Below are 25,739 nucleotides of genomic sequence, written 5' to 3'. Positions count from 1 at the left end.
TGGGGGCCCCGCACCTATTTGATCCGGGCCTGGCTGAAGTCCTGACGAGCCCGGATTATGGACTTTGTATACATATAGGACAGGTTGGAAGTACAAGATGACATAGGCAGCTGCCTGGGAAGTCCATTTTGGGAAGGCACTAGCTAAGTTGTTACATGCAATTATTATGTAAAAGTATATTTTGCTTTGAATTGCTGATGTTTTATATGGGGTATCAATTGTACTGATCACCAGGGTGCCAAAAGTTCTGAAGCCATGCCTAAATATGTATATATATCTGTTACATAATGAAGACAATATTGTTTATTTTGAAATAAGAATTTTATTATTACTATTTTTGATATTATTGTTTATTTCTCAAAAGTGTGTTTTGTTTTATTATTGTGTGAAGATTGTAACTATATTTCTTTTCTTGTGTGGCAACAACGCTTCTGTAATTCTTTGATTTGTTCTTTTGGATGTGTGCCATGTTTGATGGCATAATGTTTCGAAGAGAGCGTCGGTTGATTGTGTAGATGAAACATGTTGTTTCAGAACATTATTTCTTTAAAAATATGTAAAATAAATGTTTTGTTTTCTGAACTCAGATTATGTAAATGTTATTTAGTTTCAACATAAAAGTTTGGTGTCTGCGACAGGACGTTTGTATGATTTCGAGTAGTTTTGATTTAGGCATTTTGTTAAAATGGAGTTGTTAAAGGCAAAACATAAAAGTGAATGTACTTCATTTACGTTAATTACGAAGATTGTGAAAGAAGAATTGCCTGCTTGTACGGATCCTGAGAGATTGCAAGTGTTGTTGGGGCAACTAATTGCAAATTTGAACGCCTGGACAGTACTCAAAGCAGTGTTTTAGAGCATACCAAGGAAGCTGATTTTGAAAATGAATTTAATACGGCTGAAGGATATAGAGACTCCTTTATAGCTTTAAAGGTGAAACTTCAGAATAAAATTGGACAGTTGAATTCGATGAATGTTACTGCAGATATTGCTTTAGTTTCAATTTCGGATCCTAAAGAAAATAAAAACAGGAAGTTCAAACTTCCTAAACTTGAACTGAAAAAATTCTCTGGAGATGCAAGAGAATTTTTAGGCTTTTGAAGCTAGTTCTCCAAAATTCATTAAGATGCGGATATTGTTTCGGAAGATAAATTTTTGTACTTAGTGTAGAGTGCAGTACTTGGCTCCAAGGCAGCTCAACTTTTGAACTCCTGTTACCACCGCGAATTATCTCAAAGCTATCAAGCAGCTAAAAGAAAGATTTGGTAGAGAAGACCTTCTGGTGTAGATCTATGTAAGAGATTTGCTTGGGCTTGTAATGAAGAATGCTACAACAGGCAAAAGGGCATCGTACTTAGGAGTACTTTACGATAGTATAGAAAGTAAACTACGAGAGCTGGAAAGCTTAGGATGCACCAAGGAAAAGTTTGTTGATTTCTTGGGACCTTTAGTAGAGTCGTGCCTACCTCAAAATATTCTATGTGCCTGGGAGCAGAGTCGAACTTCTGAACAAGGACAGGAAAAGAGTTCTGAAAGAATGCTTGAAAAACTAATGTGTTTTTAAGGCATGAAGTAGAATCGGAAGGAATGATTCGATTAGTTCACAATCAAGATTTACTCATTCTGTTAAGCGTGTTAATAAAAATGTTATTTCAGGTAATTCAGATTTAGCAACAGCTGCCGTGCTGGTAAGTACAAAAGAAACCAGTAAAGGTAAGCAAAATGTTTGTATATTCTGTGGTAAGCCTCATATGAGTGCTAAGTGTTTTAAACCTGAAACTATGAGCTTAAATGAAAATAGGCAAATTGTACAAAAGAAAGGTGTTTGTTTTTCATGTTTAAGAATTGGTAATTTAAAAAAACCAATGCACAACCAATATTAAATGTCCCATTTGCAGTTGTGATAATGTAAAATTTATGTGTCCTCAGAATGTTAGTTCCGTAAAACAAAATGACTCTAAGTTGGATCCCTTTCTAATAATAGTAGGAGCGAGAAAGTTTATTTGCAAACTTTATGTGTTCTAATTAAAGTTCCAGAGAGAAAAATTAGGATTCTCTTGGATTTGGGATCCCAACGATCCTACATTGGGAAGAAAATTATGAAGCGAATGAAAGCTGATCCTATTCGACAGGAGAAAGTAATTCATTGTTTATTTGGGAGGAGGGAAACTGTGACTGTAACCCATTCTATTTTTGCTAGTGACATAAGCAGTTTAGATAACACTTTTATGTGTTGTTTTGAAGCTTTTTCAGAAAAAAAGATATGCGGATTTGTTCCAACAATTAAGGATACTCAGATTATAGAGGAATTGAAGAGCAGAAAAACTGAGGTCAGTGACACATTTTGCGAGGAAAGTGAAATTGATTTATTGATAGGCACAGATGTCATTGATAAATTGTTAACTGATGAATACTTAGAATTTCCCTCTGTCAAAACAAAACTGGGTTGGATGGTTATGGGTAAAGAAAATGATCTGTTAGGGATAATGCCCTAATAAGTCTTTCCCTTCATGTAAATAATGCTTCTTTGAAATCTTTATGGGAGCTTGAAGTTTTGGGTATTTCCGATCCGGCAGAAAATATTAAAAGAAAAAATGTTCATTACGACTATGAGATTGATTTTTCAGAATAAATTATCTATTCGGCCTGATGGTAGATATGAATTAGAATTACCCTGGAAATGCGAATCTACCAATTTATCAGATAATAAAAGCATTGCTTTGACATGTCATCAAAAAATGATTAAGAGGGCAAAAGAAAATAATTCTTTGAAGGAATATCAAGAAGTGTTTAGAGAGTGGGAAAATTTAAATATTATAGAAAGTGTTCCAGAAAAAGGAACTAAACAATAAATGCCATCTTTTACCGCACAGGCCGGTTATTAAGATGAATAGTGAAACCTCTATGGTAAAACCTGTTTTTGATGCTTCTTCTTGTGAAAAGGGAAAATCACCTTTGAATGTGTTTATTGAAAGGACCTAATTTAATATAGGAATTCCTCCGAAGGATAGAGATTACTTACGATTTTTCTATCCAAATGATGAGGGAGAAAGAGTGTATAGGCACTGCAAAGTAGTTTTTGGAGTCTCCTGCAGCCCATATCTACTAGGTGCATCTATTAAACATCTCTTGGATAATTGTTCATCTGATTTTGTAGATGTGGCTGACAAATTAAAAAAATTGTTCTATGTAGATAACTGTATCACAGGTGTTTACAATATTGAGGAACAAGAGGATTTAATTCAAAGGCCAAAAGTCTTATGTCGAGAGGCAGATTTAATTTACGGGGATGGGAGAGCAATGTTGCTTCCAAATATACTACAAAGCATTCTGGGGACACACCTCTTTTAGGAATATTGTGGAATTTAGACAGTGATATATTAAGGTGTAATATAAATGTAAATATGATAACTTGTGATACTAAGGTAACTAAGAACCTGATTTTGTCTATTGTACAGTCAATTTTTGATCCAATTAGAATACTTACACCAATAACTTTGCTTCCAAAACTTTTGTTACAAGAAACATGGAAGTTCAAATTTTTTGAGACAATGTATTGCCTCGTGATTTTGTAAGTAAATTTTTTGTGTGGTTATCTGATATACTTTTGTTGAAAAATGTAGCAATACCCCGATTCATTGGAACCTTTGCAACAGCTGAATTGCATGTATTTGTCCATGCTTGCAAATATGCTTATGCAGGATGTATTTTCACGAGAAGTGTTGATTTATGTAGTGTAAAATCCGCTCTTAATAGGAGCCACTCTAGATCTTAATAGGAGCTCTTAATAGGATCTTAATAGGAGCCACTTAATAATCTTAATAGGAGCCACTCTAGAAAATGCTAGAGTGGCTCCTATTAAGAATTTGATGGTTCCTAGATTGGAATTCATGTCTGGTTGCATTGGATCCCAATTATTGTATTATGTTTGTAAAGCGCTCAATGTTTTTTACATGAACGTAACTTCATGGTGTGATCCCACAGTCGCATTATGGTGGGTTAGAAATCCTGGTAATTGGTCAAACTTTGTAAGCAATCGTGTTAAGGAAATTACTAAGTTGACAAAACCTGGATCATGGAGCCCATGTGCCCAGTAATATGAACCCTGCAGATGTTTTATCTCAGGGTTGCTCTGCTAAACAAGTGCTTAACGCGGAGTGGTATGAGGGACCTCTCTGGCTAAGAGAAAGCCCTGAATTTTGGCTTACCAATATTGTTTGTCAGCCGAATGAAGCTGACTTGGAAAAAAGAAAGGTAAAACTTATTAATGTTAACTTTTCAGAGGATACCACTCCTTGGTATGCAGAAAAAGGTTTCTGATTATGAGAAAATGATTCATATAACTGGCTGGGTGTTATGTTTTATTTCTAACTGTAGGAAGAATTCAAATTTGTGTAAAGAATCTAAATTAACTGTTGCTGAAATCATAAATTCTAAAAACGTTTTGATTCGGTTGGTTCAAAGCTCAAATTTCCCTGACATTGGAGCACTTAACCCACTTGATGTATTCATTGACAATTAAAAAATTCTAAGAGTTAAAACTAGAATATTGGAACGCAAAGAAAATTCTGAATTTTTAACACCAATTTTGTTACCGAGTAAATGTATCTTCACTACATTGTTAATTCAGTTTATAAGAGACATTGTCATGCTGGAACTCAAATGCTTCAATCTATTTTAAGAGAAAGATACTGGATACTAAAACAACATAAAACTGTGTGTAATGTGTTAAAAGGGTGTGTAATATGTCAACGATATAAAGCGAAACCCATGTCTTGTGAAGTGACTGCTTTTCCTGAAGATCGTGTAGGAGATTAGAGGGATTTGAAATTTTGGGAATAGATTTAGCTGGCCCATTGTTTTTTAAAGACGGTAAGAAGGTTTGGATGGCACTGTTCACATGCACTGTGTACAGGGCAATCCATCTACAACTGGTGACTTCGTTATCAACAGAATCTTTTCTTTTGGTTTTAAGATGATTCATTGCCAGATGTGGCAGACCACGAACCATTTATTCTGACAATGGGACTAGCTTCCGAGGAACTTATAATGAAATGTCTAAACTTAACTGGGACATAATAGAGAATGAGGCAAAAATAAAAATAATACAGTCAAAAGTCGTTAATTCGGACACCCATAATCCGGAATGATCTATAATCCGGACCTCAAAGCTACAAACTTTCTGTGCATGCGTCGCGTTCACGCATGCGCACAGACGTTTAAGAGTGCGCGTAAGACCTTTACGGCTGCGAATATGTTTGTGCACATGCGTGTTTAATGCGTAACGGAGGTATAAGCTAAGCTAAAATTATCTAATTCAGTTAATGTTGCACATTGCGTTGCTCCTTAATCTTCGAATTGGATCCGGCTTATTATTTTTTTCAGACTTTTAGAACAATTTCTAATGTTTCCATTGAACATTTCCATTGACAAATTAGTCGGTATTCTCAACACAGCAATTATAGGACTTGAACAGCGGAACTTTGTAACTAAACGAGAAATTATGTCTGTTTAATAGAATTAAAGAGAAAGTATTATCACATGAAACGAAGCAATTTACATTGAAAGAAATGTTTAATAAAGGAAACAAATAAATATTAAGCTTTTTCTTTTTGTAAATTTTGATACCCTTTAGATCATAATTGTTCTTTATTTCATAAATTACGGTTTCATATTTTTAATTTTGTAATTTCTGCATGCCATCTGTTGGAAAATATAGCTTATTTTTAAATTTTTTTTAATGCATCATCTCTCCTCCTTGAAATGTTTATTTAGTTTAGTCTTTATTTTTAATATAACATAGTAGTTACTTCTACTTATTTTTCTTGCTGCCACTGTTTGCATTGAAAACGGACTGTCTCAACCTAATTGAGATGCAAAAACGAAACAATGTTACGTCATCTGAAAAGCCGATTCGTGCCGATAGCTGATTGGTTGCCGTGAGATGACGTCATTCCTACTTCTGCCATAAGTATCTTGCGTCGCTCTGGCTCATTCCTTCTAGTTCCTGGTTTACCGGCTGGTGTGTGAGCGGTTTCCAGCCCCTTCCAAAAGATGCCTTGATTCCGGTTTACCAGATAATGGTTCCAGATTGAAGTTCTTCAGTTCCGGGGGCTGTCCTGTGAGTGACTACCGTAGGCAGCGTCCCTGTTTCTTCAAGGAGGGTGGAATTAAGTGCAAACGGCGTTAGGCCGGTTTTTAAGTGGTTTCACATTTAAATTTTTCAGGTGTTTTCTTGACCATTGATTATGGACTTATGGAATGGGTAGCCTGCTTTATTTTTATGCGGCATAGTCACTATTTAGGACTTTTTTCATTTTTTTTTTTTTTTTTTTTTTGAAATTTGTTTGTATAGAATGCCAGTGTTTTGGAGTACAGGCAAAAATATTTGATGAATGATGATTATGTTATGTTCTGCCTAATACTCTAATATTGTTGAAATTTATTTTATGTGTTTTTATTTTTTTTATTATATTGTTAATAAATTGGTTAAGTTCAAAATTTTTTATTGTCTTCAATGTCTGCACAACATAACTCAGGGAGCTTTCATTGCTACCACTGCTAAATGTTTAATATCTTTAAACTTTAAACTTTGCTTTAGCATCACCATCTTACCAGATTTAAACTGATGATCTATAATCCGGAAAAATCGATAATCCGGAATCGCCGAAGTCCCGACGAGTCCGGATTAACGACTTTTGACTGTAGTATGAAAATTCAATCCACCAACAGCCTCCTGGTGGGGAGGTTGGTGGGAATGGCTAGTTCGCATGATTAAAGAACTTTTAAGATGCTCTTTGGGAAAATCTGTTCTATCTTATGAAGAATTAGAAACCTTAATTTACGATTGTAAGTCGGTAATTAATTGTCAACCTTTAACATATATTTTGGAGAGCTCTGAAGAAGCCATCCCTTTACCTCTGTCAATGTTTTTAATTGAAAATTCTACTTCAGATGTAGCAGATTTAGATGAAATTGACTTTCAATATTTTCTGAGAAGAATTAAATACCGCGCAAAATTTCCGTAAGATTTAAGGAACCATTTCCAAAAAGAATATTTGGGGCAATTAATAATGAAACAATCACAAAATAAAGTAACTCGGTTGCCTAAAATTGGGGAGATAGTCTTACTAGGGAATGCTTGTATTGGCCTTGGGGTAAAACTACAGAGAAAATTCCTGGTCAGGATGGCAAAGTTCAAACAGTTACACTAAAAACTCAGAATGGGATTTTCATAAGGCCCATTCAGCGTATTTATCCACTAGAGATAAAAATAGATGAAAATTATTTAGTTGAAAAGCCTAAAATTAACAACGATAAGAAAAATGATCAGACTGACATGGAACATATAAAACAAAAATTTACATCATCAGGATGGTTGTTAAGAAGCCTAATGTACTGTAACAGCTTTAAATAATATTAAAATCTTGTAGTTTAAATAATTTAAATAGATGAACATTAAGGTATTTGTGAATGGCAATTTTTGAAACCAGACTCGAGTGCCTCGTGTGACTCTTGCACGAAGAATGTAATTTATTTTTAAATGATAGAATATGTTTTCTTTTTTTGTTTGTATGTCACCATTTGAGTGTTAAATAAAGTTTTCTTCTGTGTTCCATCATTGGAGATGCTTCATTTCATCAAAGAAGTATTACAGTCTTAATTATTTTGGAGGCACCGACCTAGATCGAATAATCGTACGTATTTTTATTTTATTTGTTCATCACTGAACGTAATATTAGTGATACCAGATTATTATTTCCTGTTAATTTTGAACTGTCTTATTTTATTAGTTCATGAGGGAAAGTAATTTTACTGATACTAGGTTATTAATTCCTGTTAATATTGAATTGCTTTATTCTATTAGTTCATCACTGAACGTAATATTAGTAATACCAATTTATTACTTCCAGTTGATATTGAATTGCCTTACTTTATTAGTTCATCACTGAACGTAATATTAGTGATACCAGGTTATTGCTTCATGTTAACACTGAATTGCCTAATTTTATTAGTTCATCATTGAACGTAATATTAGTGATATCAGGTTATTACTTCTTGTTAACACTGAACTGCCTTATTTTATTAGTTTATCACTTGAACGTAAACTTAGTGATACCATTTTAATGCCGTTTCTACTAGAGCTCAAAGGAAAAGAAAAATATCTGAAGAGCAGATCTTGGAACCGATGAAGGAAGAAAATAAAGCATCCAGAGATGTATTTGAAGAAGAAGTTAAATAACCAGAATTAAACATGGAAGATGCTCACGAAAATTTGAAAAACGATAAAGAAATTAATATTGAGAATCATTTTGCAATGCAGCGTTATCATCATCTTTCGGCTTTTGATTTAATATCAAAGCCGCTACTAATAGACGAAGAAAACAATTGTCGAAAACAAATGACAATTGAATATTATCTGAAAGGGACAGATGAACTGAGGAAAGGCTTTGCTGTGAATTATAGCCGAGGAACTGGTCCAACATGGAAGAGATCTAGGCGCCGTCAAAAAAAAAAAAGGAAGACTAATTTGAACACTGTCCATTTTCTATTTAAATGTGGTGTAAAAATATTTGTTTAAAATTTAAAATTTTCGGCCTGAAAATTTGGAAACTTATGAGAGAAGTTATCTTTTCTCTTTAAGCAATTGAGCATGCCAAGCTTATAAACTTTCGAAATTTACAGAACTTTCCCCTTCGGTAAAAGTCTCTCCGTTGGGGAAGAGGTTGTAACAGCTTTAAATAATATTAAAATCTTGTAGTTTAAATAATTTAAATAGATGAACATTAAGGTATTTGTGAATGGCAATTTTTGAAACCAGACTCGAGTGCCTCGTGCGACTCTCGCACGAAGAATGTAATTTATTTTTAAATGATATTATTTTTTATTATTTTTTGCAGACTGTTCGAGCAATTTTATAAAAGTAAGCTTGAACTTTCGAATATATCAAATAGAATTGCTGATATATATTTACTAATATGTAAAGGATCTACAAAGCGAAAGTATGTTTCGAAGTCCATTAAACAAAAAGTGGAATTGCTGCAAAAAATGGATAAAGGCATATCCTTTGTTTATCTAAACTTTAACGTTTATCTAAACTTTGTTTATCTTTAACGCCGCGGCAGGCAATGAATTGGAAGTTGATTTGCAAGCACTATCCTTATCTTCAGGGCAGATGTTTTTATTTTATTTGGCTTATAATTCCTTACTAAATGTAGTATTTCATCTCGATGTACTCCGTCTTTGATATGATTTAAATCCAATTCCTTGTCATTATAATTCGCTTCCGATAGCGAAAAAAGTAACAGAGGTTATTGAAAATGAAAAAAATTTCGATTGACAAATTAGTCGGTATTCTCGACACAGCAATTATAGGACTTGAACAGTGGAACTTTGTAACTGAACAAGAAATTATGTCTGTTTATAGAATTAAAGAGAATATATTATCACATAAAACAAAGCAACTTAAACAACTTACATTGAAAGAAATGTTTAATAAAGTAAACAAATAAATACTAAGCTTTTTTTTTGTAAATTTTGATACCCTTTAGATCATAATTGTTCTTTATTTCATAAATTGCGGTTTCATATTTTTAGTTTTATAATTTCTGCATGCCATCTTACCAGATTTAAAATGATGATCTATAATCCAGAAAAATCGATAATCCGGAGTCGCCGAAGTCCCGACGAGTCCGGATTAAAGACTTTTGACTGTATTTGTTATTTTACTTATTTATTTTTTTCCTTTCTTTCTGATGGCCTTCTACAGGGCTCCGGCACCTCTGATTTTAGAAATTATGACCTGATATATATATATATATATATATATATAAAACAGTATCAATTTTTTTAAAATAAAAATATCGCAATATTATTTCTACGCAACAGCAGCAGCAAGAAATTCTGACTAAACTTTTACAAGAAAATGAAATTTCAATTAACTCCATTAAGAGTCTATTTAAAAAAGTTGGAGTAATCTACACTAAGTTTTTTAAAGCAATAAAAAATGAATTTTTAATCTGAAGCTTAAATGACACAAGGAAAAAGAAGGATGTTTTAGAGGGTTTTATAGTGTAATTTGTATACAGTACAAAGTCTGTAATCTGGACTAATTGAGACCTTGGCGATTCCGGGTTAAGGTTTTTTTCGGATTATAGATCATCAATTTAAATCTGGTAGGATGGCATGCAGAAATTATACAATTAAAGATATGAAACCGTAATTTATGAAATAAAGAGCAATTATGATCTAAAGAGTATCAAATTTTACAAAAAAAAAAAAAAAAAAAAAAAAGAGGCTTAATATTTATTTGTTTACTTTATTAAACATTTCTTTCAACGCACGCATGCATAAAGCATACATTACGTGCATGCGTAATGTATGCTTTACATTATGCATGCGCCAACAACCAAAATATATATACAGTTATTAAATGTAATGTATGCTTTAGGCGCATGCGTAATGTATGCACATTCTTTACGTGCATGCGTAAAGTTTGTGGCTCTAAGGTCCGGATTATAGATCATTCCGGATAATGGATGTCCAGATTATGGACTTTGTACTGTATATATATTTGTGCTGCACTTTTTTTTAACTAAGCCTATGATGTGAAAATTTTTTTCTTTTCTAACACTTGTTTCTTTTCATTTTCTCATTTGCAATATGAAAATAATGCTCTTCAAAATTTAAAAACTGAAAATTCACTTTCTGGAAGATTTCAAACTTTCCATCGCTAGTTTGTTTCGCCATGGGTGCCAAACAAGCAACCATTAGATACTTGGATACTTCTGTGGTTATACTGGATTTCTACTGCATTTGAGCAGTACTTTCCAGTAACCTGGTGGAGTCCAGTATAGGAGTTGTGTTGAAGATTACCTGAGTAGCTCCTAAGGTAAGAGATCTTGTAGAGAGAAAAAGCAACCATTAGCATCTACTCTTGCCTTTTGGATTGCTATCTTTTGTTCTAAAAATGGTGAGCTCAAAAATTATGATTCTCTGTTAAATTATTGCATTTTGTTTTGAATTTTCATATAAATATATAGCATCTATTTTTCATTTACTTTTTGGACATCGAATTTATTTCATATTGAATTGATTTTATAAATTTCTATTTCACCTGAATGGAGAGCTGTCATGTTGGAGAGGGATTCAGAATTTTGGGAAGAACTATTATAATTAAGTTATTTAAGATGGTTCATCGGCTAATCCTGGATGAACATAAATGCAATGGGTTTCCTGGGGGGGATTCAATTGAATCTGATCTACCTGCTCTTGATAACATTGAATCCGATTTTCATTGAATTCTGCTTCATATTTTTTTACTTTTATATATTTCTATTGTTTTTGGAAATTCTTTTGGATTAAAAACTATTAGTTGATATTTTTCTACTGAGAAATTTTGAGATTTTACAAGTTTTGATTTAATTTCTTTCATGTCTTTGTGAATTAGGTTCTAAACTTCTTACATTTTTTTAAATATGGTGTGCTTTCCATATATATATATATATATATTGATATGGACCTATGGACCCACATACATACATGCAAACACGCACTTATGTATAAAGCACATTCTTATGATTAAATGCTAAACTGAACTAACTGAACTAACAAAATTAACAAATTAAAAATATTGCATTTCTCAATCCCTGGCCCCCTCCAAGAAAGAGAGACAGAGATAAAAGTACTATATGCATACCAAGATGTGCTGGCGTAGGTCCCAGAAAGCTTGGATGTTGAGGTGTAACATCATATGGTGACCGACCATGAATTGAGGCTGAAATAGTGAGAATTATGTGAACATATAGCTCATTTTTTAAGGAAAAACTGTTTGACCAAAATATATATACAGTACAAAGTCCGTAATCGGAACTTCGGCGATTCCGAATTAGAGGTTTTTCTGGATTATAGATCATCAATTTAAATCTGATAAGAAGGCATGGAGAAATTATACAATTAAAAATATGAAACCGTAATTTATGAAATAAAGATCAATTATGATCTAAAGGGAATCAAAATAAAAAAAAAGCTTAATATTTATTTGTTTACTTTATTAAGCATTTCTTTCAATGTAAGCTGTTCAAGTTGCTTCGTTTTTTGTGCTAATACTTTTTCTTTAATTCTATAAACAGACATAATTTCTTGTTGAGTTACAAAATTCCACTGTTCAAGTCCTGTAATTGCTGTGTCGAGAATAGCGGCTAACTTGTCAATCGAAATTTTTTCGTTTTCAATAACATTCTCTGTTACTTTTTTCACTATCGGAAGCGCGCATGGGTAAACGCTTTACGCGCATGCATAGCGGATGCCTGCATCAACTTTCTTCACTATCGGAAGCGGTTTGGATCTAGAACCACACTACAGATTTCGCCAATCATTAATTGATTGATGATTGGGGCATTGTCGTCAAAAAGAAAAACTTCAATCGGAAGTTCGCGTCAAAGAACATGAGGCATATGTTAGAAAAAAGGAAACACAGAAGTCTTCTGTTGCTCAACATTGTTGGTCCGAAAATCACACTTTCAATTTTTCTGCTGCCAAAATTATTCAAAAAACATCTTCCATTGGAGAACTGGATTTTCTAGAGGCATTTCACATTCATAAAAATCTTTCTGTTCTAGTTAACGATCCTAATTCCAATCCAAATTTGCCTTCGGCTTTTAGAGAAATTATGTTTTAGTTCTGGTTTCGCCAACAGATGGCGCCACTTGCTTATTCTTGTCCAGGCTTTTTTATCTTATCTAAACATTATTTCCTATCTTGTTCATTTGCGGTTTTGCAGCTGAAGATGATGGTTCGGTAAAACCATCGAAACTAGTCCTGTGAAAATTTTATAAATTAACGCTGATTTTTGTTGTTTGACTTCTGAATTAGTATTTATTCGGCGTGTTATTGTGTCTTAATTATAGAAGCCCCAAACAGGCTTACATTTTGCTTTCTTTTTTGCACGTGGTGTGGCCGCCATTTTGTGATTGTAGGAGTTTCGGTGAGTACATTTTTGCAATTTTCAAGTTATGTTTATGTTTTGTACATTTGGATATTGTGCTTCGCTTGTCTGATTTCATGCATTTTGCTTACAAACATTTTGTTTTCTATTCATTTCAGTGAGGGATTTTTCTGCTATTTTGTGTGTACTTTATTATTGCTCAGTTAATTTAGTTTGATTTTCTGCATTGTTTATCATGCCTTCATCCGTTAATCGTTTCACTAAATTACGCCTGAAACGGCAAAAATTCCTGAATCATCTTGACTTTTTACTTAAATGTAAATGTAAAAAATTGATCCCCAATTTTATTCAAATCAAATCTAATCAAAAACCTTCGAGTCGCGTTTCAAGAATTCTGTTAAATTGCAAACTTGCCTTACTTCGGTCCGTGATAAGGGATACACGTCAACAATTGTCCAAAATTGAACATGAACTCTATAAGCTTCATCTGGAACTCGCTAAAACATATCCAAAATTCACTGCCTTTGAACAAAAGTCTTGGTCTAGAACGGAGAATGCAGTTAACCGTCATAAAAACACCCTTGCAGTTAAATTCGAAAAACTTCTTTTACAGTCTTCCAGTTCAAGTAGTTCAAAAAATCTTCCCATTGTAAACATCAAGCCAATAGTTAATATTTCTAATGTTAGTCTTTCAGAAGAACAAGAGAGAATTCTAAAATATAATTTTAACTTCTCACAAACCTGTAAACCCTCGATTCCAAAGATTTTGGCTCCTATCGAAAAAGCTTTTAAGTTCAGTAAAGTTTCAGATTCACAGAAAGAAATGATTAGGCATCTTATCGCTCATAATGTGAAATTCAATAATAAACCTTTGAAACCAAATCTAACTGCGAGAGAAAGAGCTACAATGCGCGAGATTCATTCTAACCCGGATATTGTCATTTCAAAGGCCGACAAAGGTGGCCAGATAGTCGTCATGGATAAGAACACTTACATCGATGGTGTCACTAAACTCTTAAACGAAGGACCATATAATCCGATCCCTAAAGATCCTTCACCTTCGGACTTATCCAAAATAAAAACTGCGATCAAATCTTCGCAAATCATTTCAAGCAACTTAAAACATTCGCTTATCCCATCTGTTGCGAATTGTGCCAGATTATATGCTCTTCCCAAAATTCATAAATGTGGTATTCCTTTCTGCCCTATTATATCAAATTTAGGTACTGCGTCGTATCCATTAGCTAAATATTTAGTTTCTAGATTTTCCACTCTATTAGACAATAACATTTACACCATAAAAAATTCAATAGAGTTTGTAAAAAAGGTTAAAAACATTTCTCCTCGTAATTTACTCATGGTTTCTTTTGATGTAAAATCATTATTCACCAATGTCCCAGTGGAGGGTGCATTAAGATGTCTAGAAACCAGACTTCGCGAATTTCATTTCTCTTGCATCGAAATCGATGAGCTAATTTCTCTCACTCAACTCTGTTTGAAACAAACACATTTTGTTTTCCAAAATAAATATTACAAGCAAACTGAGGGATTAGCCATGGGAAGCCCCCTCAGTCCCATCCTGGCTGATATCTACATGCATTATTATGAATCAAAATTGTTTGAAACTTTAAACTTCCCGGCATGGTTCCGCTACGTAGACGATAATTTTACCCTGTTTGAAGGTAATAAAGATGATTTAAATAGAGTTCTTTCAACAATGAATTCTATTGATCCTGCTATTCAGTTCACTTTTGAACTTGAGACTTGCAATTCTCTTCCGTTTCTCGACATTCTGGTCACAGGTAACACATCCAACTTCAGTACTACAGTTTACCGTAAACCTTCATCGGTTTGCCTTCCACCACACTTTAAATCATGTCATCCGACTAAACAAAAGTTAGCTTCATTTTATTCCTATGTTTTCCGTGCTCTTCAAGTTTGCTCCTCAAAACTAGCCCTTGATGAAGAACTAAATTATTTAAAAGCAATAGCTATTGACAGGGGCTTTTCACCCAACATTATTAATCAAGCAGTTAAAAAATTCTCATCTCAACACACTAAAAGCCACACTCTTATTTTAGGAGATTATAAAAATTCTGTTGTCATTCCCTTCTTTCCATCAATTAGCTATAAAGTTGCACATATTTTGCAGAAATTTAACTTTCGGGTTGTTTACTCTCCCATCAATAAAATTCCAACTTCTATACTCAAGGAGCCCATTCCGGATATGAATTCCTGGGGTATTTATAGGATTCCTTGCCAGTGCGGTTTAATTTACATTGGCCAAACTAAGAGAGCCTTAAAATTTCGCGTCAAAGAACATGAGGCATATGTTAGAAAAAAGGAAACACAGAAGTCCTCTGTTGCTCAACATTGTTGGTCCGAAAATCACACTTTCAATTTTTCTGCTGCCAAAATTATTCAAAAAACATCTTCCATTGGAGAACTGGATTTTCTAGAGGCATTTCACATTCATAAAAATCTTTCTGTTCTAGTTAACGATCCTAATTCCAATCCAAATTTGCCTTCGGCTTTTAGAGAAATTATGTTTTAGTTCTGGTTTCGCCAACAGATGGCGCCACTTGCTTATTCTTGTCCAGGCTTTTTTATCTTATCTAAACATTATTTCCTATCTTGTTCATTTGCGGTTTTGCAGCTGAAGATGATGGTTCGGTAAAACCATCGAAACTAGTCCTGTGAAAATTTTGTAAATTAACGCTGATTTTTGTTGTTTGACTTCTGAATTAGTATTTATTCGGCGTGTTATTGTGTCTTAATTATAGAAGCCCCAAACAGGCTTACATTTTGCTTTCTTTTTTGCACGTGGTGTGGCCGCCATTTTGTGATTGTAGGAGTTTCGGTGAGTACATTTTTGCAATTTTCAAGTTATGTTTATGGATATTGTGCTTTGCTTGTCTGATTTCATGCATTTTGCTTACAAACATTTTGTTTTCTATTCATTTCAGTGAGGGATTTTTCTGCTATTTTGTGTGTACTTTATTATTGCTCAGTTAATTTAGTTTGATTTTTCTGCATTGTTTATCATGCCTTCATCCGTTAATCGTTTCACTAAATTACGCCTGAAACGGCAAAAATTCCTGAATCATCTTGACTTTTTACTTAAATGTAAATGTAAAAAATTGATCCCCAATTTTATTCAAATCAAATCTAATCAAAAACCTTCGAGTCGCGTTTCAAGAATTCTGTTAAATTGCAAACTTGCCTTACTTCGGTCCGTGATAAGGGATACACGTCAACAATTGTCCAAAATTGAACATGAACTCTATAAGTTTTATCTGGAACTCGCTAAAACATATCCAAAATTCACTGCCTTTGAACAAAAGTCTTGGTCTAGAACGGAGAATGCAGTTAACCGTCATAAAAACACCCTTGCAGTTAAATTCGAAAAACTTCTTTTACAGTCTTCCAGTTCAAGTAGTTCAAAAAATCTTCCCATTGTAAACATCAAGCCAATAGTTAATATTTCTAATGTTAGTCTTTCAGAAGAACAAGAGAGAATTCTAAAATATAATTTTAACTTCTCACAAACCTGTAAACCCTCGATTCCAAAGATTTTGGCTCCTATCGAAAAAGCTTTCAAGTTCAGTAAAGTTTCAGATTCACAGAAAGAAATGATTAGGCATCTTATCGCTCATAATGTGAAATTCAATAATAAACCTTTGAAACCAAATCTAACTGCGAGAGAAAGAGCTACAATGCGCGAGATTCATTCTAACCCGGATATTGTCATTTCAAAGGCCGACAAAGGTGGCCAGATAGTCGTCATGGATAAGAACACTTACATCGATGGTGTCACTAAACTCTTAAACGAAGGACCATATAATCCGATCCCTAAAGATCCTTCACCTTCGGACTTATCCAAAATAAAAACTGCGATCAAATCTTCGCAAATCATTTCAAGCAACTTAAAACATTCGCTTATCCCATCTGTTGCGAATTGTGCCAGATTATATGCTCTTCCCAAAATTCATAAATGTGGTATTCCTTTCCGCCCTATTGTATCAAATTTAGGTACTGCGTCGTATCCATTAGCTAAATATTTAGTTTCTAGATTTTCCACTCTATTAGACAATAACATTTACACCATAAAAAATTCAATAGAGTTTGTAAAAAAGGTTAAAAACATTTCTCCTCGTAATTTACTCATGGTTTCTTTTGATGTAAAATCATTATTCACCAATGTCCCAGTGGAGGGTGCATTAAGATGTCTAGAAACCAGACTTCGCGAATTTCATTTCTCTTGCATCGAAATCGATGAGCTAATTTCTCTCACTCAACTCTGTTTGAAACAAACACATTTTGTTTTCCAAAATAAATATTACAAGCAAACTGAGGGATTAGCCATGGGAAGCCCCCTCAGTCCCATCCTGGCTGATATCTACATGCATTATTATGAATCAAAATTGTTTGAAACTTTAAACTTCCCGGCATGGTTCCGCTACGTAGACGATAATTTTACCCTGTTTGAAGGTAATAAAGATGATTTAAATAGAGTTCTTTCAACAATGAATTCTATTGATCCTGCTATTCAGTTCACTTTTGAACTTGAGACTTGCAATTCTCTTCCGTTTCTCGACATTCTGGTCACACGTAACACATCCAACTTCAGTACTACAGTTTACCGTAAACCTTCATCGGTTTGCCTTCCACCACACTTTAAATCATGTCATCCGACTAAACAAAAGTTAGCTTCATTTTATTCCTATGTTTTCCGTGCTCTTCAAGTTTGCTCCTCAAAACTAGCCCTTGATGAAGAACTAAATTATTTAAAAGCAATAGCTATTGACAGGGGCTTTTCACCCAACATTATTAATCAAGCAGTTAAAAAATTCTCATCTCAACACACTAAAAGCCACACTCTTATTTTAGGAGATTATAAAAATTCTGTTGTCATTCCCTTCTTTCCATCAATTAGCTATAAAGTTGCACATATTTTGCAGAAATTTAACTTTCGGGTTGTTTACTCTCCCATGAATAAAATTCCAACTTCTATACTCAAGGAGCCCATTCCGGATATGAATTCCTGGGGTATTTATAGGATTCCTTGCCAGTGCGGTTTAATTTACATTGGCCAAACTAAGAGAGCCTTAAAATTTCGCGTCAAAGAACATGAGGCATATGTTAGAAAAAAGGAAACACAGAAGTCTTCTGTTGCTCAACATTGTTGGTCCGAAAATCACACTTTCAATTTTTCTGCTGCCAAAATTATTCAAAAAACATCTTCCATTGGAGAACTGGATTTTCTAGAGGCATTTCACATTCATAAAAATCTTTCTGTTCTAGTTAACGATCCTAATTCCAATCCAAATTTGCCTTCGGCTTTTAGAGAAATTATGTTTTAGTTCTGGTTTCGCCAACAGATGGCGCCACTTGCTTATTCTTGTCCAGGCTTTTTTATCTTATCTAAACATTATTTCCTATCTTGTTCATTTGCGGTTTTGCAGCTGAAGATGATGGTTCGGTAAAACCATCGAAACTAGTCCTGTGAAAATTTTGTAAATTAACGCTGATTTTTGTTGTTTGACTTCTGAATTAGTATTTATTCGGCGTGTTATTGTGTCTTAATTAATGAAAAACTTCTGTTACATCATCTTCATTTATTACCGCTTCTCCACATTTCTTTACAAAATCCAACAACTGGAAAATTTCACCTTTAGTTCGATATGTCCACAAACCTTCATATTCGCGGCTATCATCTTCATCCTCCTAAGCATGAAATATGGTAGCTGGCCATAAATTATGCCAAGCATTTTTTAACGTATCTGGAGACATCCTCCCACAATCTTGCGATGCTCTACACAGCAAATTTTATACTAAAAAATTTCAAAAAGTCTTGCCATTGTTCTAGAAATTTAACATAGACATTTACGCATGTGTGTAATGCATTACGCGCATACGTAAACAGAAAATATCATCCTCGCATACACATGTATGCGAGATGTCAACTACGGCAATCCCCTCTTAGTTCTGATTTACAATTACTTTGCTTGCCTGCGATGCTTGGCACAGTGCCAGTTTTAAGTCCGATTATGATTAAGTTCTTGATATGCATTATGCTCGCATAATGTGTTACGCACATGCGTAAAGCATACAAAAAAAAAAGTTTGTGGCTTTGAGATCCGGATTACAGATCATTCGGGATAATGGACGTCCGGATTACGGACTTTGTACTGTATTAATTTATCATCTTCTGAGGAAACACTGTGTAACTAAATATATAGATATATTAAATTATATTTCTCTTAAATGTTTTAGCAGAAAACATAACAGTTAAACAAACAGTTAATTTCTAATTAATAAATGGCATCTAAAACTATGGTTTTTTATTTTTAATTATGCTAAATTATAAGCTATTATGTTAAACAACTGCTTTTGTAAAAAAATGATACATAATAAATCAAGATTCAGAACGTACCAGCAGCCCCTAACAAAGGTGATGAAAAGCCTAATTCATGAGGCCTAGGTATAGAGCCAAATAAATGATTTGGAGGACGCAGAAGATCTGAGACAGCTTTTGAAGTGCCATTACCACTCTTCTGAGAATCTGCTTGCTGCTTCTGTTGGTGGTGATAGATTTCCCAAGAGATTCTGACATGCATTGCACACCATCGCCCAGACTTCTGCAATAAAAAAGAGATGATACCATAACATTATTTTATGGCTCAATGTGCTTTAATAGTTTATGCTTTTTCTTAATGTTAAAAAATATCAAATTCTGGTAAATTTTGGAAAGAATTAAAATTTTTAAAAATTATTTTTTACAATGTAATGAACTCATATTTACCATGGTTTTTGCTTTCACTAAAGATGAGATCTGAAAAGAAATATATATAATTAAGATGTTATCTGCACAAAAATATTAAAAAATGTTTAAAAGAATATGATAGAAATGTTTTTTAATGTGATTATATATATATATATTATATAACACTTATTAAATGAAAAATATTTAAAAAATGACTTTTATCATGTGCCATGAAATAATTAAATACTAGCTTAGCTTTTGATTATTTTATTAGAGAAAAAGTCATATAGTTAACCGAAAAATTATAATAGAGAAGCTCTAATGAAGTTTATGTTTTAAGATAAGAGTATTATTAAATTTAAAAAAAAGATATAGTGATAAAAACAAATACCAAATTCACAGTAAGGAAAGAAACATAAAAAATCATATATAATTAGATGAAATGGCAGTTTACTATTTAGTAAATAACATAATTTTCAGGTTAATATAATGATATGGAAATTGATTGAAGAATAATCAAATTTGACCTTTAGGCTTTTTAAGTTACAATGACTAGATTTCTCAAATCTCAAGTACTTGGAATTTTATGTGCATTTAACACATTGCATATAAAACCACAATGATAGTTAAATGATTATTATCCTTAATGGAAAATATCATATTCAACAAAAGAAATGTTATATATGTCTACGTTCCTTAAAGAAATAGTGTTTCTTTCCATGATCAGTTTTTATAAAGTATATTTTTTTCTAAAAAAAGCATGTCTAATGGCATTTGATGAGAAAAACTATTTTATATAATTTCAGAAACCTTTGGCTGAAAAGCTGCTAAGTGTCCAGGTGGGGCAAAAGGAGTTGGAGTAGCTGTTGCAGAGCCTGGAGCAAGAAGAGGTGATAATGGATATGCAGGCAATCCCAGCTAAAAGTATTAAGAATAGCTTATGAAACATAATAATTATTTTAATACTTACTACATAATAACAACTTAAATGATTTTTACATAATTAATATTGCTATAATTTTTTTAATCTTTTAAAATATTTTTATAGGATGCTTTTTCTCAGGGTTATTGTACATATAGATGATCAAAATCAAAAACAATTATACTTTTGTGATATATTTTTGAAACAATGCTGTCTGGATGCTATCAAAATTATTAATGCACATCTAATGTTTACTGTAATCAACATTCAAGCATACTGTAGCAATTTATTAAATAGGCTTTCATGATAGCTTATTATGGCATATCAGTTGCTGAAGTAGTTCTGTGTGAATTAAAAGGTCCATAGTTCACTATTAACAGTAGTAACAGACCTTTTAGTTCACACAGAACTACTTTAGCAATTGGTATTAAAACATGCCTAATACCTTTTTCATGAATAACTGAGATCCATACACAGATATATATGTGTAGCCTTATATCTTGGAAATGCACCTGTAACTTCAGTCAGCTAACGGCAGATAACAGCATGTTTGATGGCACAAGTATTTCAAAAAGTGTGTATGTGGCCTGAGCTTCAATATATTGTTCATATAAACTGAGATGAGCATAGACCATCAAAGATGTAACATGAAATGAGATGGCATTAGGGATCATTAGGTGCCAGTGAACTGAGGAAGCATCAAAACATGCCTGATACATTGCAGAGTGCAGGGAGGAAGAAAGCTCCAAAGAAACAGTTTGAATCACATACACTGTCCTTAGTTTGTAGTGACTAGCTAAGAAATATTGAAGCACAGAATTACAATCTTGGTTTAAAGTCCATTACAATCTTGGGTCCAGAGTTCAGTCCCAAAGTCAGATATTTGTAATGGTATAAGAAATACCAGCTTTGTGATTAGCTACAGTTCTGATGCCACTACATAGCACTAACTATAACTCACCTACCAAGATGGTGCAACTATATGGCACAACAAATCTAGTTCCTCACAATATCCTTTTATGGATGTATATAACAACAGTGTTTCAAAAAATATTTTTTATTACATCAATAATAAACAATGTTCTAAATGCCTCATGAACACATTAAAGTTTTATATCACAATATGCTCTATAAACTTTACATTTTATAAGCACTATTTCACAAGGACAAAGATATAGATACAATGCATACTTACTGCATTTCGACCATAGAAGCTTGAATCAACTTTCGGAAACTTGTCATACTATTGAAAGGAAACAGGAAATGTCATTTCATAGAAAGAAAAGCATATAAAAATAAAATGCTTATGCAGTAAATGCCCAACTATCTGGAATAACAGTAAACAAATTATTTTCAAATTTTAGAAGCTATCTCTTTTTTTTTAACATAAAATCAGGGAGTACAATTTGAATCAAACAAAAAATGTTGCCAAACAGTGCAATTTAGCACCAATAATGGATGTTTGACATCAATCGCATTTAAAAAATATGAATAAAATCTGAGATCTGTCATCAATGGAATAAATTAGGTAAAAAATTATGACAACTGATTTAAGTTCTTTATATGTTATGCCGCAACTTAATGCACATAATTAACTGCCTATAATTATCTTGATTACCTAACTAAATAAAAGAGTGATTTGTTCCGTCAAACTTCTGCCACAGTACATCGGGCAAGTCTGACTATCTCCACCAGTTTTCATGGTCGATGAATTTCGTAACCGAGTGCGATTCACAGGATTGGATTTAGATTTCACAAGATACTAAGCTATTTGAAATGTGTGTGGCATTCCGACAGATACTTCAACTTCTATTCATGAGATGGCGCCACGTGTAAAATCCAGTTCTTAATCGGAGCAGCAAAGCGACATCTTTACTCACTCAGACTTCTCGTCACACAACTGTACACGAAGGTAGCATGAACTGTGTTCCGAGCTCTGTGTTGATCTCTGCAATGTAATTTAAATTGTAATTTAGTATTTAATATATTTTTTTGTTATAGGAGATTGTCTACTCTTATTTTCTTTAATTATATCATGCATTAAGCACACACAACCACCAAAAGTGGTGACCTTTTGACTGAGCACGCTACTGACAATGGATTTTCAACGACCCTAAGCCACGTGCATCCAAGGCATTCTGAAGAACTGACTAAAAATAACAACGAATATGGACATTAAACGTATGCTACAACGTACCCCTTCAATTATTTCTAGATGTATTGATATATATTGCTTGTGTTTTTTTCAAAGTCGTGCATACTATCGCAAGGAGCTTCAGCAAATCATCAATGTGATTTGTTCCGTTCTGCTGACTTCGCCGTCGTGCAATAATTCCTCGATCATTCAACTTTTGTGATAAATGTGATACAATAGTGATTTTCGCTAAATGTGCTACATCAGTAATTTTTCTGCAACGTGCTACGGCAAAATTCTTTTCTCAGTGTTCGAAAGTAGTGAATTGTTTTCCCATGTGCTACAGGAGTGATTTCCTTTTTCCTTCGAAAGTGCCTTAGCAGTGTGAAGTGGTGATTTTGTGCCTGCGCAATACAAAATTAACGCATCATTTTTTCTCAAATAGGGGTTTCTTTTCAAATGCATTTCGGTAAAATATTATTTGTGTGTGTAATTGCTGACCCTGTATTATTTGTGTGTGTATCGTTACGTAAATTTTTTCTGCATGGTTAAAATATTTATTGTTATGGCAAAATATCAATAGTGTATCATCTTGCTACAATACTTGTGCTGTTAAGTGTTTATTATTTAAAGTGAAAATTATCTATCAGTATGCCCGACGATATTCCACCAGAGCCACAAATCACACGTGTTGCGGTGAAGCCACCGCCTTTCTGGAAAAATAATCCTTCATTGTGGTTCGCTCAGATCGAAGCACAATTTTCTATCGCTCGCATTAGTGAAGATTCTACAAAATTCAACCATGTAGTTGCAGCAATTGAGTCTGATATTCTGAATTCAGTGCATGACTTAATTCTCAAACCACCTGATTGTGATAAATACTCCAAACTGAAACAGCGGCTCATTGAAATCTATTCAGAAAGTGGATCTTCAAAAATACGTACTTTACTACAAGGACTTGAACTTGGAGATCAGCGACCTTCACACTTGCTGTCACGAATGCGTGATCTGGCAGGAAGCCATTTTAGTGACGACTTGTTGAAGTCACTATGGCTTTCGCGTCTCCCTAATAACATACAAATAATTCTTGCTGCTTCCAATGAAGATCTAACCTGTTTAGCAGCAATGGCTGACAAAATTAATGAACTTGTTATTCCAGCTTATGTCAGTGCTGCTAATGCTGCACCTTCCAGTTCATCCCTCGAACAACAAGTGGCTGAATTGACCAAAAAAGTATCTGAACTCTCTACAAGTCTTCATGCTTCACGGAGATACAATCGATCAAATCAGGGCCCACGTAATAAATTTCGTGCCCGAAGCAGGAGTCGATCTCGTCACAATACTCGAACGCAGTACAAAGATCCCACAAGTGGCATATGTTTTTATCATATGAATTTCGGCTCGCAAGTGTGCCCCTCCATGCACTTTTGTACAAGCGGGAAACTAAATGGGCGGTCTTCTGCTGGCCAACAGAATGTCCGCCACATCGACAGAATAGTACTGGCTGATCGTTCAACTCAGTTATGTTTTCTAGTAGATACTGGAGCTGACATATCAGTGCTCCCGAGAACTAAAACAAATGCTCACCAACTTAATAAACTTGTACTGTATGCAGCCAATGGTACCCAAATTGCAACCTACGGCACCAAACTATTGACACTTGATTTAAACTTGCGCCGGACTTTCAACTGGCCTTTTATTATTGCGGATGTAACTCAAGCAATTATTGGTGTCAACTTCTTGACACATTTCCACCTTCTAGTGGATGTCAAGAATAATTGCTTAATTGATGCTACAACTCAGCTGATATCACAGGGCCAAGCTTCTCACATATCGAATGTACCTACCAACATAAGTGTTTTATCGGGCAGCACACGGTTTCATCGGTTATTAGCAGAATTCTCTGACATTTTAAACCCATCCAAATCAGGGCAGCATACTCATCAGCTAGAAGTGTATCATCACATTGAAACACATGGCCCACCTGTATTTTCCAAGCCTCGTCGTCTTTCTCCAGAAATGCTAAAAGCTGCTCGCAAAGAATTTGAATTCATGCTAGCACAGGGAACCATTCGCCCATCTAAAAGTCCATGGGCCAGTCCACTTCACATGGTTAAAAAGTCTAATGGTGACTGGCGGCCTTGTGGAGATTATCGTCGACTTAATGCCGTCACAGTCCCTGACAGATATCCAGTCCCACATATCCAAGACTGTACCCATCTTTTTCATGGAACAAACATATTTTCTACCCTCGATCTTGCCAGAGCATATCATCAGATCCCAGTGCATGCTGAAGATGTGCCTAAGACCGCAGTGATTACACCATTTGGTCTCTTTGAGTACTTATATATGCCATTTGGCCTTCGCAATGCTGGCCAAACATTTCAGCGTTTCATACACCAAGTACTGTCTGGTCTCGATTTCTGCATCCCATATTTTGATGATATCCTGGTTGCATCTACAGATGCGGAAGAACATTTTAAACATCTGCGTCAGATTTTCACTCGCCTTAAAGATCATGGATTAAAACTAAATCCATCCAAATGTGTACTTGGTCAACCCTCAGTTTCCTTTCTTGGATGTCTTATCACCCTGAATGGAGTCAAACCTTTACCGGAAAGAGTCAAAGCAATTAACGACCTACCTCAGCCCAAAACCATCTCTGAACTGAAGCGTTTTCTAGCAATGTTAAATTTCTACCGACGCTTTCTGCCAAATGCCGCAAAAACACAAGCCTGCCTACATGAGTTTCTGAAGAATAGCAAAAAAAAACGATCAACGAGCTGTCCCTTGGACTGAATCTGCATCTGCAGCATTCGTGCAATGCAAACACGATCTGGCAAATGCAGCCACACTTTCTTATCACTCACCTAGTGATCAGCTCTCTATAATGGTAGATGCATCTGACACGGCCATAGGAGCAGTGCTTCAAGCCCATACCACTAAAGGACTTTCCCCAATGGCATTCTTT

General features: G+C 34.2%; 1 protein-coding gene across 3 annotated transcripts in view; it reads right to left on the bottom strand.

Annotated features, from left to right (window-relative positions):
* The window catches only part of LOC118185639 (uncharacterized), a 669,417-nt gene that overhangs the window by 24,128 nt on the left and 619,550 nt on the right, over positions 1 to 25,739 (bottom strand). For all 3 annotated transcript variants that reach the window (XM_085813050.1, XM_085813052.1, XM_085813051.1), the window contains 5 exons: positions 21,830 to 21,877; positions 20,523 to 20,630; positions 19,752 to 19,781; positions 19,383 to 19,587; positions 11,699 to 11,776 (listed from right to left, as the gene is read on the bottom strand). In XM_085813050.1, the coding sequence (XP_085669176.1) occupies positions 11,699 to 11,776; positions 19,383 to 19,587; positions 19,752 to 19,781; positions 20,523 to 20,630; positions 21,830 to 21,877 (469 nt within the window). The remainder of the gene's footprint in view (positions 1 to 11,698; positions 11,777 to 19,382; positions 19,588 to 19,751; positions 19,782 to 20,522; positions 20,631 to 21,829; positions 21,878 to 25,739) is intronic.

The sequence above is a fragment of the Stegodyphus dumicola genome, chromosome 3 (genome assembly GCF_044657685.1).
Source record: "Stegodyphus dumicola isolate Sdum_Otavi_A_Nest chromosome 3, ASM4465768v1".
Taxonomy (NCBI): Eukaryota; Metazoa; Arthropoda; class Arachnida; order Araneae; family Eresidae; genus Stegodyphus; species Stegodyphus dumicola.
The sequence above is the reverse complement of the archived record's forward strand: the minus strand, read 5'-3'. Positions and strand labels throughout refer to the sequence as shown.